The sequence below is a fragment of the Mus musculus genome, chromosome 14 (genome assembly GCF_000001635.26).
Source record: "Mus musculus strain C57BL/6J chromosome 14, GRCm38.p6 C57BL/6J".
Lineage (NCBI taxonomy): Eukaryota > Metazoa > Chordata > Mammalia > Rodentia > Muridae > Mus > Mus musculus.
The window spans coordinates 77591247-77608780 of NC_000080.6; the positions used below are offsets into that span (position 1 = coordinate 77591247).

At 45.6% G+C, this 17534-nt stretch overlaps 1 protein-coding gene and 1 long non-coding RNA gene across 37 annotated transcripts in view; one reads left to right on the forward strand and one right to left on the reverse strand.

Annotated features, from left to right (window-relative positions):
• The window catches only part of Enox1 (ecto-NOX disulfide-thiol exchanger 1), a 565516-nt gene that overhangs the window by 434999 nt on the left and 112983 nt on the right, over positions 1-17534 (forward strand). For all 36 annotated transcript variants that reach the window (XR_003950851.1, XR_003950849.1, XR_383179.3 and 33 more), the window contains one exon: positions 1534-1746. Coding sequence is in view for 27 of the 36 variants with exons in the window: in XM_006519001.4 (XP_006519064.1) it covers positions 1534-1746 (213 nt within the window). In the remaining 9 variants the exon portion in view is untranslated. The remainder of the gene's footprint in view (positions 1-1533; positions 1747-17534) is intronic.
• On the reverse strand, positions 1745-5360 carry Gm52115. The gene is made up of 3 exons (XR_003951128.1): positions 5073-5360; positions 4409-4562; positions 1745-3867 (listed from the first exon to the last, which is right to left on the reverse strand). It is a non-coding gene; the product is annotated as a predicted gene, 52115 (long non-coding RNA).

Consider the following 17534-nt stretch of genomic DNA (forward strand, 5'->3'; position numbering starts at 1 on the left):
AAGCAGAGGGGCCCTGCCCTGAAATGGTACCTGGCTAGAGAGGACTCAGAAAAATAAGGCTAGAGATATCTTAGACAACATGCTGCAGGATTCACAAAGCACTCCGAAAATAGCATACCGATAACCAGGAGGCAGTGGTTGACTTAGACAAAAAACAAAACAAAACACATGCCAAATAAAAGCAAAATTTCCTTCTAAGACTCTGTCTGTCCACCTGGAGTGTATATTTGTTTAGAAAGCTAAACAATACAGGGGCTGTCTCTGAAAGTCCCCCCATGGAGCAGACAGACAGCACTGGAGAGAATAAGTGGGTAAGTATCTGGTATTAAGGTCTAGTTTCTGCTTGTTTTGAGGATTAAGAGTCTGTCTTCCTTACTTGATGAACAAAGGTGCTTTTTCCTGTATCACATTGCCCAGAAGTAGAAACAAACAAATGGAAGTTTTCTCCCCTCGATTTTGCTTGCAAAGTACTCATGGAGCCTTCAGCAATAGCCACATCGATTAGTGCTGTAATAGGTGGCGTACACCTTCCAGTTGTAATTAACTTAATCACCTGCACACCTGCCTTCCACCACCTCCGAGCCACACAACATTCCCCAAACAAGCAAGCCTATTTTGTTCCGTTTGAAATAAACTTTATCATTTATGTACAGATTCTCCACTTCCTATTCTCACCTGAGGCTCACACCAAGCTCAAATAGACTTTGCACTAGCCACCCAAAGCAAAGGCTGACTGACCACCTCAGGGAACACACCCCCTTGTGTGGAAAACTAGCTAACACTCCATTTTTCATTGTAATGAAATCTGTTATCTTAAACTAAAAGTGAAATTACTTTTGAATTTCAGTAGAACAATAAATGACTTTATTTCTCCTGCCTGCTTTGGGGACAGTATATCCTATTACAAGAAGTTTCAAGATAATTTTTTTCTGTGGTCTACATGTTGATGCTATCTTAGCTATCTTGTATAAATACCAAAAATAATTATATCATCATATAGCATTTCTGACAAATACAGTGAAGGCCAAATAGGTCCTTAAGGTTTTGGAGTCGACCTTATAAAGCACAGTCTAGGCTTGTTATGAGAATGTGTTGGCAGAGTATAGCTAAGTATCCCAGCACTTGGGAGGCAGAGGCAGGCGGATTTCTGAGTTTGAGGCCAGCCTGGGTCTACAAAGTGAGTTCCAGGACAGCCAGGGCTATACAGAGAAACCCTGTCTCAAACAAACAAACAAACAAACAAAAACAAAAACAAAAAAAAAAACAAAAAAAAAAAAGAAAAGAAAAGAAAGAAAGAAAGGAAGAAAAAAAGAATTCCCAGCACAGCTCCCAGAGAAATACCTGAATAGGTTCTAGGTGGTTCCATGGAGCCAGAGGAAGAAGAGAATAGCTAAGCTATGGAATGACAAAGCCTCCTTCAGAGGAAAGCTAATTTGTCAAGTTCTGAGAAAGCAGCACTACTCGGGGAGACCTCACATGCTTTGAGAACAGCCTGATGACGTGGCTTTTTCTTGCCGTCACCTTCCGTTCTAGATGACAGCAAGTTCTCTGAGGCTATCACAGTTCTGCTGTCCTGGATCGAGCGTGGGGAGGTGAACCGGCGCTCGGCAAACCAGTTCTACTCCATGGTTCAGTCGGCCAACAGCCACGTGCGCAGGCTCATGAATGAAAAGGCTACCCACGAGCAGGAAATGGAGGAAGCAAAGGAGAACTTCAAAAATGCCTTAACGGGGATCCTCACTCAATGTAAGTAACGCTTTGGGGGGCCATCTCTTTTGTCACGGTTTGGCCTTTTCTTTTGTTCCCATTTTATGTTCTCATGTGGGGGTAAGTAGCTCAGAAGTCTCCCATTTTACTCCATATTGAATGGCACACCTCATAACCGACTCATGTTCTGTGGCATGTGGAAGAGCACGGACCTGCCCTGAGAGCTTACTTCTCAAGGTGAGCAACATTTCTGTAGCTTTTCCTCAGAACTCCGTGCCTGGCCCCCAAGACAGGGCAGCCAGGTTCATCTGGGCTCATTGGACCCACCTCAGTTCACACCACACCCCTGTGGGGCAGCCACTGTCCACCTGCAGGCTGCCCACCCAGACCTGTATATCCTACTGGGACTGATGACTGGGAACAGGCCTTGAACATGTCCCCGGGCTCTGTTTAGGGAGCAAACCCCCTCCTCAGTCTCCTTGTGAGGTGAGCTTTGGCCATCTGCGCTGATGACTGAAGAATAGACTTTCTTCATTTGGAAAGCAAATTGCCTTAAACACTTAATGCCCGCGATTTTTCATGTCAAGATCCTGAATTGATGAAGGAGCATAAATGGAGCTTTCTAATAGAACAATAGTCACAGTAATTACCCCTGGGCTCTATTCAAAAAAAAAGGGGGCGTCAACTTTTTCTGTGGCACTCCATGTCTGCAGTTAATGTCACAGCAGCACAATGCATCTCAGCTGCTGATGGTCTTGTCGCTTGGTAAAAAGCTGTTGAGTGACATCGCTCCGGGGCCTCTGCTCCATTCCGTTCCAGGTGTGGGGACCCACACATGACAGCAACACATGCAATTTACATATTTTTTCTGAAAATAACTATTATTTGCAGTGATCTAGTGCGCCAAATGCCTGCCGCTCCTTCATCAGCACAATCCTAAGGGGTGATGTGTCTGTTAGGGTAGGAAGGCAGAGAGGGATGACTGAGCCAGGATCTTAAGTATGAACACATTTTGCACGACCTTGTTGCCAGCTAGACAGTTTTTGTAGCAATGCAGAGTTAAGTGCCGAGCAATGAATCCCCAAATGTAAACTGGTAGGTGACCAAATGCCCAGCCCAGGAGCACTTGGCCTTGAAAGGAAAGGAATGTGGGGAACAGGAGTGTTCCACCTCACACGGATCGGTACTGTACTAGCAAAACTCATCAGCACTGAATGGCGGCCTTAGACCCAGCTGTGGAGGTCCAGCCACACTAGAGTTAGGACTGCTAGGTGGAGAAGAAGGAAAGTTAATACTGACTCTAGCTTTGAAAGGAAGAACGACGGCAGTGGATGAGTGGCCAGAGAGAAGGTAAGAGTTGGTTGGCAGAGAAAAAAGGAAGGCTAAACAGTATGGAAAGAACAGTTCCTGGAGGGGCTGGGGGGTGGATATGGTTGGAAGCCACGTGCCCAAACAGTAGAGTTGTTACTGTCCACAACCTCTCTGCTCAGGGGACTCAATTCTAACCACGTCTCCATCTGTATCTGCATGCCCTTTATTGCCTCCTTTTGCAATGTCCCCTTGACAACAGCTGTGAAGCCATGGTGGGCTTCACATGGTTGGAATAGGAGAAAATCATGCTCTCCTTGGCAGTGCTGTTACATAGGGACTAGTGGGGATGAGGCTGGAAGAATTGAACATGCCTTCCTGCCCTCGGGCCAGATTAGAAGCAACTAGGTAGACAGGATACAATGTATATCGTCAATGGGCCTCTCAGTGGTAAAGCTCGGGGTGGGCCATTGCAGCCCTGATGCCTGAGCTGAGAGGAACACACCCAGGACAGGGGTTTACCTTTGAGGAATGAGTGAGGTTGCAATCAGGGAATCCCCCACCAAGTGGCGATGGCTGTCAGAGATGACTCTTGAAATGCAGACGTCTGAGCTCAGGCCTTCAGTCTCCCAACCTTCTCCTTTTTCTGGCTTTCCTTTCCCATTCGGATAAATTCTTCGACTAACAGCTTGTAAGCACTTTTTATACTCTTCCTTCCACCAGCAAACCCCATCTCGAGGTCTACTCTTTGGGCACATGGCTTCCAACCACATTTCTTACCTGAAAAGGCATAGATAGCCCCATGTGGCCCAAGTGTCTCGTTTTGATGACCACTGCTCACATTCATGGTACCTAGGCATTTGGCATTGCAGAATGTGTCAGTTAGATGTAGTGTCCACTTGCAAGTAACACAAATCCCTACCAACGTGGTTGGCTTCACACCCGGAAAATGGCAGACGAGTCCAATGGTCCAAGGTTTCTACGCATGTCTCCCTGGGCCCAACAGGCTACATATGGCCAAGCCTAACAACAAGGAAAGTGGGAGATAGAAGCCCCAGCTGATCACTGATCTCCAGGATAAGCTTGAGTCACTCACAATATGGAAGAGGAAGGCTTCACTGAGAAGCGTGATTGCCTTTCCTTTTCAATTCCCCATTCTCATACCATCTGTCAGACATCTGAGCGCCCCACCCACACCTCTACCTTGAGGGAGCTTCCCATTCTACCTTAAGTATCCTTCACCCTTCTCAGCTGCCACAGCTCTCCAGTCCCAGCCTCAGCATGTTTGCCCCGGAGTCAATGGGCATCCTCACCAGCCTCATCCTTCCTGAGGTCAACAATGCCCCTTCTAACCTCTGGGCTTTCTTTTATACATTTGACTCCCCCTGCTTACCTGGCTCTTCCTCTGCTACGCGTGCTGGAATCATTCTCGTCCTTTAGGTCTCAGTTGTAAGGTCGGCCTCCTGGGAGGTCTCTTAGTCCCCCTTCTTCTGATGGCCTTTCCACCATAGTACCTTTGCGGCACTTATCCAGGTGTGTGACGAGATCTTGGGTTATGAGTGGGATGAGGACGGACACAAGGGTTAGAAGAGACAGAAGTGTTCTGAATTGAGGAGGGAGGGAGGGAGGGAGGGAGGGAGGGAGGGAGGGGATTAGTAAGCGATGGGTAAGCTGCAAAGCAGGTGAGAAGAAAACCTGAAGTAGTTCATTCAGACCCTGCCCATAGCATAGCCACTTGTGTGGTACTCTGTGACACCAGCACCAGGGAGGCTGAGGGACGGGTGTAAGGCCAGCCTAGACTGGATAAATAAGACCCTGTCTCCAAACAGAAAAGAGGAAGATGTAGAGGGAGGGAAATTTTTCATGGGTAACAGGGTTTCAGCCTGCATATATAATGAACCAAATAAATCAAAGAAAGCTTGCTGGCTGCGCTCTCATTGAAAATCACTGTGCCAGGCTAGAGGCCATTAGTAGGGTTGTGTGCAGGCCAGCAAAGACACTGATGCTGGACTCTTCCCCTTTATAACCTTCCTACCACCTTTAGGTTTACCACCTACCCATCCCTCTTTGGGAGGCTCTCCTTGGCTCTGTAATTCAATTCTCAGTAGTATCTCAGTAATGGGCAGTTATCAGCAGACCGTGAAAACCCCAGCTGACGTTGCCAGCTCAGTGCTGGCTGAAAAGCGCAAGCCCCATCGGTAGCACGGGGAGGGGTTCAGACGTATCCACGAAAGCCGAACTCTTCGAGGATGACATGAAGACAGAAGTAGCCTCCTGTGCAGCCTGAGCTGGAATTAAGCAGACCAGGTTGCGTGGCTCCATTAACAACATCAATTCCCCATTCTTTTGTGTGTGCTTTTGTGTAACGATGACCACTCCCTGAATGCTAAGGGGACAAAGTCCTCACATTCACTTTGAAAATATTAACAGTGGCCTCACTAACCTGGTAGGCAGTGTGCTGACACAATATGCATGGCTTTAGGATGGATCTAACTGAAGTAGGGAGGGGACAAGACACACAGACAGGAGAAAACCAAAAGTGGGTGCCCACGGTTCTCTGATGGAGCCCCAGCCTCAGGAAGCTCAGCATGCTTATTATATAGAGTTGAACGAGGAAGCATGGCTGTTGTACACAGCTGAACAAGGTGGTGGGTTTAGCTAATCTCAGTAAAAATGGGTCATAGAGAGCAGTCTTCAGCCTGTAAACATGGAGGAGGAGCTACAGGGGACATTTTCTGCACACTCATCATTCTCACATGGACCAAAGAAGGCTTTGCCATTCCTATAGGATCATGTAGCCCTTAGTAAAGCCTTGCCCGTGTCAAGGACACACTCACTCAGGGCTTCACTAGCTCCCTGCCCACTGAGAATGAGTCTGTCACATCTCCTGACCTGAGCTTGTCCTCTTTCTTATGGCGTTTTTGTTGGTATATGTAGTTTCCCAGGCTTGGTCCATTTATGTTGAACCTGGTTCTGGAATTAATACCATATGTCCGCTTTGAACACAGTAACTACTGATTAGCAAATTTGTTGAAATTTCCAAATTCAGAACCAGTCAAACCCCATTCTTCCACACTTGATCTTAGCCAAAAGGCCCAGAAGCAATAACCCCATTCTTCTATATTAATATTCCTGGCAAAGTCTACATGAATTGCACTTAGCTTTCTCACATAAAATGAGGTTGGGGTTGGGTAGTATTGATATCCAGGAGCTAATAACTCAGCTTACTTTCTCCTACATGGTCTCTTCATTAGGCAGTAGTACTGTCTTAGTTAGGGTTTTACTGCTGTGAACAGACACCATGACCAATACAAGTCTTATAAAGGACAATTTTTAATTGGGGCTGGCTTACAGGTTCAGAGGTTCAGTCCATTTTCATCAAGGCAGCATCCAGGCAGGAATGGTATAGGAGGAGCTGAGGTTTCTACATCTTCATCTGAAGGCTGCTAGCAGAATACTGACTTCCAGGGAGATAGGCTGAGGGTCTTAAAGCCCGCACCCACAGTACCTGCCACACTTCCTCCAAAAAGGCCACACCTACTGGAAGCATTTAAAGAGATGGTTCTGTTGCCAGCTAGAAGAAAGAAATCAGGAATGCTCTTGACTTCTCGTACACTTCCAACACCACCAGTTAGCTACCTTCTAGCTCTGCTGGTGTGCTCTTTGGCCAACATTCACACATGTTCTGGAAACATCTTCCTAATGAGTCCAGTAGGCTCTGTTTCCATCCTAGCTTTGCCATAAAGTATCAAGGAGCTATATTCAGTAATAGAAAAGGGCCTATTGATATTAAATGCAGAAAGATGCATTTGATATTATTATTGATATTAAATGCAGAAAGACTGTAATGTCAGAGTGAAGGCTAAGGCTCTTGCTTCTAATCGTCCTTCACCCTCTCGTACCCTTGTCCATCTGAATAGTTTGCTTTTGTTGTTGTTGTTTTCTAGCACCAATGTCTGGTTTGTTTGTTTGTCTGTTTGCTTGTTTGTTTTAATAAGAATGGAAGATGCCATAAAACTGCAAGCTTGAGTTTACAGGGAGGGATTCATTGGGTCAGTTGCAGCATAGCAAACAGAAGCATGGCTATCTGAAATGCATACTTCTGGCATGCCCTCCTCCTACTCCCACCCACCCACACCCTCACCCACCCACCCACCCACTGATCCACTATTTCCTGGCCTGAAAGGCTTCTCCTCCAATACCAGATTCAAACCTCATTGCCAATCAGACTTCCTTCCTAAAGCCTGTCCAGTCTGTCTGCACCCATCTTAGTATGAATATGTGAGTCCCCAACAACCCCTAGTTCTGTGTGCATCAAGTTGATTTATGTTCTTCTAGAACGATTTTATGCCAGAGACACCAGCCACATGCACTGTTCATTTTACATAGTTCACCACAGCACTCCTGAGCTTGGCAGTGTTTGTAAAAGCACACCCAAGTCCTGACTAGAAATACCTGTCACTTAGCAGGCATGAAGGGAAGCAAAACTTGAGTTGGAAATTGGATAGGAAAACAGTAGGTTCAGAGCACATTCTAAAGCTTGTCTAGTTTGGAGGTGGGTTTACATGCGTGCATGTGTGTGCATGCACGTGTGCCTGTGCCTGTGTGTGTGTGCATGTGCATGTGCCTGTGCGTGTGTGTGTATGTGTAGTACTGTGCTCTCAACTGACTCAGCACTAATATGGATTCTGTTTAAACTAGAACACACAAAATACACATATGTTATGAGGTAGTAGGATTATCTTATTTTTACTACTCTGATTGTATCGTAGAGACTGTAACAGTTCCAACCATCATGCAGCCTGGCTTGGCCCATTTATATGAGAGGAAGTGGCACTAGTCTCATCTTCAATCTTCAAAACAGCAAATGATGCAGATGCTTTTGACTGGGTTTGAAGAGATTCCGGCTCTAATCTCGGCTCAAGCAGTAATTAGCCATATCCCCTCAGGAAAGTCTTCTAAGCCCTTGAATCTCTGTGTCCTCCTTTCTGTGATGAGAAGGTTTGCCCAGATAATCCCCCAAGGTACCATATTAGCCCCACAGCCCTTGCCTGCCGTGCGGACAACTTAGATCCTTGAGTGTTCCAGGCTACCTAAAGGCAAGCGGGTAGGCAGGACCCACGTGATGTCCAGTTTGCCTCAGGTGATAATAGAACAGAGGAGCAGCTAGCCATCCCTGCATGTATGCCAGTGTCTCACTGTGGTGGCTGCCTCTCGAGCCGCTGTGAGTATCAGGAGCCACATCTCCACCAAGAGAACATGTGCCGAGAGCCCTGCAGGTGCCAAAGCCGGTCACAGTTATTGTCAGAGGCGGCTCTGCAATGCTCTGACATCCCCCCCTTGTCATGCTGTCATCTGTCTTCTCGGCTGAAATCGTAAAAGCCTCTGCTGTTGGAATGAATGATTAAAATCATCCCACAAATATTTACTAGAGCCCTGCTAAGTACCAGGTCATATGCTAAGTGCTGGATGAAAGACGAGGGTTTCTGACCTCCACGCACCCACACCTCACAGGCAGACTGCTGTCCTCCACATTTCTTCTGCCTAAAAGGCTTTCTCTGAAATCATTTACTTCCCAGGAACATCTCAGCTAAATGTTTTTTATTTCCACCAAGGGAAATTTGGTTCCTGTATCCCCTGCTGTCGAAAAAGAATTTTATGAAGTGTTAAAATGTTTTCCCATGCCTGTAGAAGTCATTGCCATAGCTCATCCAAGGGAAGGGGGTTAAAAAAAAATATCTCCATGATACTTTTTAGCAACTTGAACCTGACAGCTTTTCTTTTTCTCCTCAATATTATGTTGATAGTTTTTACTTACTAGAACATTAAATGCTTTAAATATTATTTCTAAGAGAAAGGGAGAAAGGAAAGGAAAGGAAAGGAAAGGAAAGGAAAGGAAAGGAAAGGAAAGGAAAGGAAAGGAAAGGAAAGAGGGGAAGGGAAAGGGGAAGGGGAAGGGGAAGGGGGAAGGGGAAAAGGGGAAGAGGGAAAGGGGAAGGGGAAAAGGGGAAGAGGGAAAGGGGAAGGGGAAAAGGGGAAAAGGGGAAGGGGAAGGGGAAAAGGGGAAGGGGAAGGGGAAAAGGGGAAAGGAAAGGAAAGGAATGGAACAAGTTAACACAAAACACATTCTTTGGTCTCAGACAATAAATATCCAAAGGAAATAATGGTGTATGAAGGCTCCAATGAAGAGTGAGCACCGAATATTCTACTTCTCACAGTACGAAAACTGTCAGAGGACACTAAAAGCTCGCCACGACTGAACGGACCCTTTTTAGTATCCTTCCTTTCAATTCTTACCAAAAATACAATTCTAAGTTTGCAAAGAACATTTTAATCACACCAAAATACGTGAGAGGAAAGTTAAGCCTTACCCTCTGGAACAAACAAGAACTGTGGAAGATTCCATTGTGCACCATGATCATGAATGAATGACCTCAGAAAAGACACAGCTTTATCTGGTGCTAAGACCCTCAGGTACCTTGCATGGCTGCCAGTCCTGGGGGCTAAACAAAAGACTTCTATGAAATGCAGGAAGGGAGGGACAGGGAGTGAATGTCTGTTGATAGGACAGAATCCACTCAAAAGATTGTTCACAAAACTTAATTTAAAAGGAAACCATTCTAAGTGAGAACAAATCACTCTGAGGCTGAGATGATGTGTTCCTGAGGCAGACATGCTGTGTATCTTCACCTCATTTTGCCAGAGGAAGAAGTCATCCCAGGAGAAGTGTGGGAGGAGCTGGAAAGTCAGTGGATTTCTTCCCAGACCTAAACAGAGCCCACATGGAGCTCATTCAGCAGAGTTGCTCACCCCTGGCCCTGAGATACCCAGGACTAGAGAGCAGATTTAGTATTGCATAGTACAGCAGTTCTCAAACTGTGGGTCTTAGCCCCTTTGGGGATCGAGCAACCCTTTCACAGGAGCAGCATATCAGATATCCTACATATCAGATATTTATATTATGACTCAAAACAGTCATAAAATTACAGTTGTGAAAATAATTTTATGGTTGGGGATCATCATAACCTGAGTAACTATTAAAGAGTCACAGCATTAGGAAGGTTGAGAACCACTCACCTAGTGCAGTGTTCTTTGCCTTGTAGTTGAGAAGGCCAAAGGCTGGGTCCAGACACAGACAGTGATCCGATGGACAAAAGGTTGGCTAGTCCTGGTTCCGTAGCCTTGTATTTCTCTTTCATAACCACCCTCAGTGTCACAGTCTAATAGCAACCCTGTTCTGTGACAAAACTTTTCCTAGGGGAAGTCTACTCATTCCAGACAGGAAGTTCACAACAGACCACAGTACCACCAAAGTCAACTTGAGTTATACTGGGGCTTTCTTGCATTATGGGTGAGGAATTACAGAAGCAGAAATGGCTCAAAGACAGCTAGCTGCATCACTAAGGCCTTTCCAACATGGGTGGCAGCTCACATAGCTGGGAACCGGGAGTACACTGCACAGCCTGCAGGCAGCTCAAAAGGTTGGAAAATGTCCCCTCCCAGGGCCCTCGGTTGGTCTAATCTTTTCTAGGCAGCTGGGTGGTTTCAGAGTCTTCTTGGTTGCTTGGCTTCTCTGAGAGGGACTCAACTTTTATTGTTTACTAGACCAGGCAGGGACCCAGTGATTCTGTTCAGTTTCAGGGACTTTCTGATGTTAGTTTGAGTTGTTTACTTTTTAACTTAAGGATCTTTCTTCCCTGTAGGATGGAATGTTCCTATCTCAGAGGAAACTTAACTCAAACCCGGCTCAGTTTCTCACTGAGGCTTACTGTTCTGCCTGTTTTATTTCAACATTAAAAACAATGGATTTCAGTGAAAGCTGGAGAGGGACCTCAGGACTTAAAACTGAGAGAAGCAGAAGCCAGTTTAGTAGGGACAAAGGAAGTAGGGGCCCTTCATCCAGGCACTTTGATTCTTCTACCCTATGGTTCAGTTTCCTCAATAACATTTTGTAGAAAGGCAAACAGCTTCCTGGATGGTCACAACCTCGCAGGTTTGGCCTCTTTGTCCTCGAAAATTTTACTTGCCTTGAAGTCACAGCCCACTCATGGTTACTGAAGCCCTTTCCAGACTCTCTTGGCTCCCTGCCTTGGAAATCCTTGCAACATTTCTCATTTAGTAGCTCACCTAACTACACATGACTGTCTCTTGCTTTGTCTGAAGCCAGTGAAGAGCTGGCCAGGTCTTTGGCTCTTTCTTCCCCAGAGCATCTGTTATATTGTTGGCACATTAACTTGGTGCTCAAAGACTTTGGTCTATGTGGGTAAGTATGGATAGATGAGATTCTGTTCTGACACAGAGGTTACATTTTACCATCCATCAGAGTTACCTAGATAGTGTCAACTAGTCAGGTACCTCCACACCCCAGTTACTGATTCCGTCACTGGTCTGAACTCTGCATGTATCTATGAGTGCCCAAATTGTGCTTGTCGAAGAAACAGACATTGAAAACTATAGCTTTATAATCACCTAGCAGTGTGTTAAGTAGCCAGAGCTAGCCTGTTGCCACTAAACAATTCTCTCAGAATCATTTGGACCCCAGTGGACACCCAGACGGAAACTGAATCACTATTTGAGGACAGTCTCTCAGAATCTAGCTTCCCTATGATAGATTATTCTCCACGGTGTACCCCGGCTACTGAAAAAAGAATAGTTTTCCAACTCTGGACTTGTTTTGGCTTATAAAGGAAACTTCAAATTTCGGTATTGCCGGAATGGAGACTTGGTTGATATGTGATTCTTTCCTTCTTTCTTCCATCTGCTAGAAAAAGCTAAACTTAATGTCATCTGACCCCTTGTGGGTTTCTTCCTGTTACTTCCCATAACTATGGCCAGGTGGAGGAAGATGGTCTGAGAAAAAACCCAAACCCAGCAACCAAACCCAACATTTAGAGAGCATACACTGGAGAACAAGTCGACACTGTCTCTCAATATTAAAAATTTAGATAACTCCTTTTTTCTTAGTCACTGCCGGGAACTTTGAAATAAAGATGCTTATAGAAGAAGGTCAGAAGCCATGTCTGAGAATTCTTGTTGCAGCCTTATTAAGGGTAGACATGAGAAGTTTCCAAGACAAGGCTTAATTGAAACAAAGCAAGGTGCAGGAACAGTGTCAGCACAAAAGGCGCAACATAGAAAGAGTCACACCTGTGTACTGTGTGCACAGCTGCCCGACTGTGCCAGGATCTGTTAACATCCTTTGTTGTTAATTCGGGAAGCTGTCGAAGGGGCCTGGGCTCAGAGGGTAGTCTTCACTTCTCGTTTTGTGTAACTTTGTGTTGTGTGTGTATATTACTTTTGTTGAGTCAGTAGTGGAGACTAGTCAGGACACCTGTCAGATTTATAAAGCCTTGGAGATGCTGGGCATTGGAAGGAACCGTTGCAATTATAATTGCATGCATTTTTCTTTCGGCGAGTTTGGACCAGAAACATCTGGACGCATGCATTCGCAAGGACGCTGCACCCTCATACAGCCCCAGGGGTTGACCTAAGTGGATTGAAGCTAATGAAGAAGGGACAAGCACAGAGACAGAGAGAAGCTGGAATCCCATGGGTTAGGCTTTCTGATGGAGAACGGACAGCACCTGCGAAGCTCAGCAGACTTATGCAGCTGAACAGGGCAGTGGTGTCGTACACCACTGGACAGAGGCAGAGTCATTGCATACTGATAGGCAAAGGAGACATCTTGTTTATACAGAGCTGACCAAAGAAGCAGGTTTAGCTAATCCCAGGAGTCAGCTCTTTAGGGGAGCAATCTAAAGGGAGGAGAAAGCGATGCTGGGCATACACTGACGCAACATTGGCCTTCATACCAAAGGACGTCGTCTTCATCCCTCCAAGCCTCACCCAGAGAAGGCTTTGCTGCTCCCATGGTGCTGAGGCACAGGGGTCTTCAACATAGCCTCACTGGTGTGAACAGCACACTTGCACTCAGAACTTCACCTGCTCTCCACCCAAGCAGATCTGCAGTTCACCCCAATGGACTAGGATTTCTATCAACTAGATATTTATGTCATTGTCTACCTAATGTCCTTTTATTTATTTGAGCAGTTTGACCGTCTCCTGCTTACCTGGAATTTGCCACAAAAAGATAAATCCTCTTAAAAAATTTTTTTTCAGTATCCCTATTCCCTAATAGCAACAGTTGGTTTTGCCTCATCTAACCAAAGCAGTTGAGAAAGCAAGTTGGAGGCTGGCATTTGGGGACTCAAGTTTAGCAGGTCCATAATGAATTCTGTGTCACAGGATGCTCTTTTGAATCATCTCCAGTCAACGCTCCTAACTGCCCTGTTCCTGCTCACCTTGTAAGGTTCGTGCAGGCCCCGTTGAAGCATCGCTATCACTGTATTCTGCTTCCTGGACTCCCCTCCAGGCAGCTCATCTCTGTCATGGGACCATGCAGGAGTCAGGACTTTCAGCATCTGATGTGGCTGCCTCCGCCAGAGGTGTGGTGCTTACTGCTGCCCTTGGACATTTGTTCTACCACCGTGATTCATATTCTCTCTCTCTCTCTCTCTCTCTCTCTCTCTCTTTCTCCTCTCTCTGGTAAGTCTCCCACTTATGCTCAATACACAGCAGCTCTCCAACTCCATCTGAAGTCTTGGTTCTCATCTCTCATCCCTCCTTTCCGTGAAGGATTCTCCAGGCCCAGCTTTTAGTGTTTAAAGACCCAGTAACAGGCTGGTGGTAGTGGGGGGTGGGGGGGTGGGGTCAACTATTTCATTTGATATTTGCCTTTGAAAATCCCTTCTGAGCTATTGACGGAGGATTTGGAAATATGTTATCCCTCAAAAAGACAATAGAAAAGATGGGCAGGATTCTTCTGAACCCAACAGGGTTAAAGCTCTATTGTGAGCTCTATTGTGAGCATTAAAAACAAAAATTAGGCATTCAAGATCTGTTTGAGGTGCTTTCTGTAGGAAAGTCTGCTTCCAGGGAGAATGTAACCAGTTGCTCCAGATATCTGGGACACTAAATGGATTTAAGGCTCTTTTCACACCCATGCAGCTGGAACACGGGATATTGGAAGTACGGGAGCTGTAGGGGAGAGCAGCGGAGGAGAAGGGACCATGTTCTTTTGATGCGTTTGTCTTTGTTATCTCATTGCTTCCAATGCTTCTTTGCCCCATGCTAAAAATTGAAAGATCTTATACAGTCCCAGAATCTGAGATCTGCACTGGTTGTTCCACTTTTCCTCCAGAGAACTTGTTTAAATGTTACCTGCATCTATGGTTGCCCTGTTCTATGCTCTTCTTCCTGTGGGAGACTAAAGACAAATGTTCCTCACAACAGTTCATAAGAAATCATTGGGATTTTCTTGGCCACTACGCTCTGTTCCTGCTGAGGAGGCCCGGGGGCTATCACTGTCCAGTGCCTCTGCCCTGGTGCTGGGAGATCCCTTGCAAGGAAGGATGCTAGATGGTCCAGACACTGGATATGGGTTCCTATATCCAGCCAGACACCAAGGAACACAAAGTGGAGCCAGAGGAATCCTAAGAGGCACTGAGTGAAACAGACATGAAGATAGGTACAGAGATCCTGAGACTTGCAGAGAGAACAGCAAGCCACATGTAGGGCCACAGGATGTTCTAGAAGGACAATGATCTGGGAAGAGATTAAAAATGGCGTGGACTATGGACGTCACCTGATGCCAGGAGGATTCTATTGGGCTCAGCCACATTCAGACACCATAAACCAGATTTCCAAACCATGTACCATTTCCACCACTTGGAATGTGTTGGGTCCATCAGTGTCCTATAAGGACAACCATTACATCACAGCAGGAGAGATGGCACAGAGCAGCCACCAATGTTAAAGACACTTCCACTCGGGGAATTTATACTTTGCCCGGTGGTATGACCGAAAATTGATCCACCGAAGATCACGGACTCTGATTTGCAACCAAATGGCCCTACCACGAGTGTGGCCACCATAAGAAGAATAGACGTAGAGCCATGTGCTGCTAGCTTGGTGGCCAGTGGCCCAATGTGGGGATCTCAACTGAAGTTTGTTACAGTTCAGTAGCATTGAAACTAAATGTTTTAAGACTTTGGGTCAAATATCTGATGCAGTTCTTTTGGAAGCTCCCTGAGATATGCACATAGCCCTCTGCTTGGCTTCTTTAGTGTGTACAAGGCAATGGTTTTCAGTGTATTCCTTAGTCATGCAGTCCCTATCACAGCCAGGTATAGAATAGTGTCATCTCTTTAAACAATTAATATATTGTATTCATAGCTATCATATCACCAAGTCAGAAACATGTACCACCACCTATGTGGTTAGTTCTTTCTTCTGGGCATGCATATGGAAGGAAATGTCATCTAGTCTTGATGACTGACTAAGCATCGTTTTCTCAAGGAACATCCGTACTATAGTAGATATTAATACTTCATGATTTTCCATGAATTTCTATTCTACACTATGGTATATCTAATTTTCAATTAATACATTAGGTTGTATCCATTCAAAGCCTCTTTGGATATTCTGAGTAAAGTTGCTATCAGAATTTTTAAAGTAGTTAATTGAGTTATCCTAGCAATAAAGAAATCTGCTCTATACCCAGATGTCCAAATATCGAGGGACAAGGGAAAGCACAAAAGAAGGTTTATAAACTAGTTAGTTTTTTAAAAAATGTTTTTGTTTATACATACATATGTATGTATTTGGCCTACATGTATGTCTGTGTACCACCCACATACCTGGTACCCATGGAAGAGAATGTCACATCCTCTGGGACTGGTGTTACAGACAGTTGTGAACCACCATGTGAATGCTGGGAATAGAACCCTGTCCTCTGAAAGAAGAACCAGTGTGGTCTTTGTGCCAACTCTCCAGGCCCATATCTCTGTGTGCATGGTATGCGTCTGAATGCATCTGCACATGTGCACATGCCTAACCTAGGGGATAATCACAAGTAGGGATTTGGAGCCACCAAGGGTAATTGGCAGAGTCACGAAGTCTACATGTCTCTTTACTGTGTTTGTTTAAGCCTGCAGGGCATAGTTGACATTCTAGGGTGGCATCTGTTGAAGACGGGCATCCCTGCAAGCTTCTGAGGAGTTGATCGATTTGACTTTTCTCATGATCCTCAGAAAACCCATAGAATACAGAAAAGGGCATAAGCAAGTGTTGCACAGTGGGCCTGGAAGGTCTACATTTCTTGACTGAATGCCATCTAGATGATAGTTCCAAATTATCAGGGCAATGGTTTTACTTTTTAAAATAAAAATTTAAAAAAAGAATAGCACTCTTTTCTTTTCTTTTCTTTTCTTTTCTTTTTTTGGTACAGAATTCTGACACAGAATTCTAGCGTCCTTCTTACCTTACAGACTGCTGAGGTGACGTAGGCATCATATAGTTTGCTCTCTGAATGTGTTCTCCAGCACAACTATCTGCGAGCTGTTATTTGAATACAGGCCAGCCATCCTTTGCTCTTTGCATCCCTTCCTCTGAGAAGGGAAGTTGTGGGCCTCCCTTGGTTAGTACTTATGTATGGCTGCACTGCACATAGAATGAGCAATGGGGGACAGATGTCAGAGAAGCAATGAGCACAACGTTCACAGAGACAGTGGACAGCATAAGGCCCATCAGTGACATCATGACTGCACCATCCTGATTGGTGGTTTTAAAGCCAGACGCTCTTTGTACCACGTTCACTGGGACATTGTCTTTGAAGTGGCTTTCTCCAAAGAATTACCCCAGCCCGAACCCTTGACTTGCAAGACAAATGTCTGGAACTGTGCAATGTAAATGCTGTGAGAATGAGTTTCAAACGTAAATTGTGTTGCACCATTTTTACTTTTCTGAGTGTTTTGTGTGGGGGGGTGGCAGGGTGGGGGAGGGAGGCAATTAGGTAGGAAGTATAAAAATGTCATAAGAAAGGATATAACTCTATAGATAATTCTAAGGAGAACTCTATAAGAGATGGAGATAACACCCGGAGGCCTATCTTTAGAGTTCTGGATCTTTTCTGAACCTTGATTTATAGATCAGCTCCATTTGGGCAGCCATCATCACATCCTCAGGCTCAAGTGTGTCTCAGAGCCAGTGTCCTGACGTTTTTTTGCTCAGACCTCCATCTGTGCCTGTTTTCTGCATCCCTGATGCTCTGCATCCACATCCTGATGCTCTTCCCAAGCTTGAGTCATCCTGGCCTCCCTCCCGCCTCCCCACATCCTCTCAGGGAGTCACCCCCTAGCTGCTTCCTGTCAGAGGGCTGCTCATTCTGCCTTCCATTCAGAGCTTCTGCTCTAATCCATGCCTTCCTCAAGTCTCCAAGGCTCACACTGGCTAGTGTCCCCTAACTACACAGCCTGGATCAACAGATGGTGGTCCTTCCACACATCATCTCTCATGGTCTTAATCCCCTCCCTTCCAGTTACTTCCATGTGAGGCCCTCCCACAGCTCCATCCTTGCAAAGAGACACTCTGACTCCTTTGATGAGCAAACAGTGAGTCACCAACCAAGACCTGGCAAAATGTCACCTTCTTCCTGGCAGGATCCCTTAGTCCATGATCCC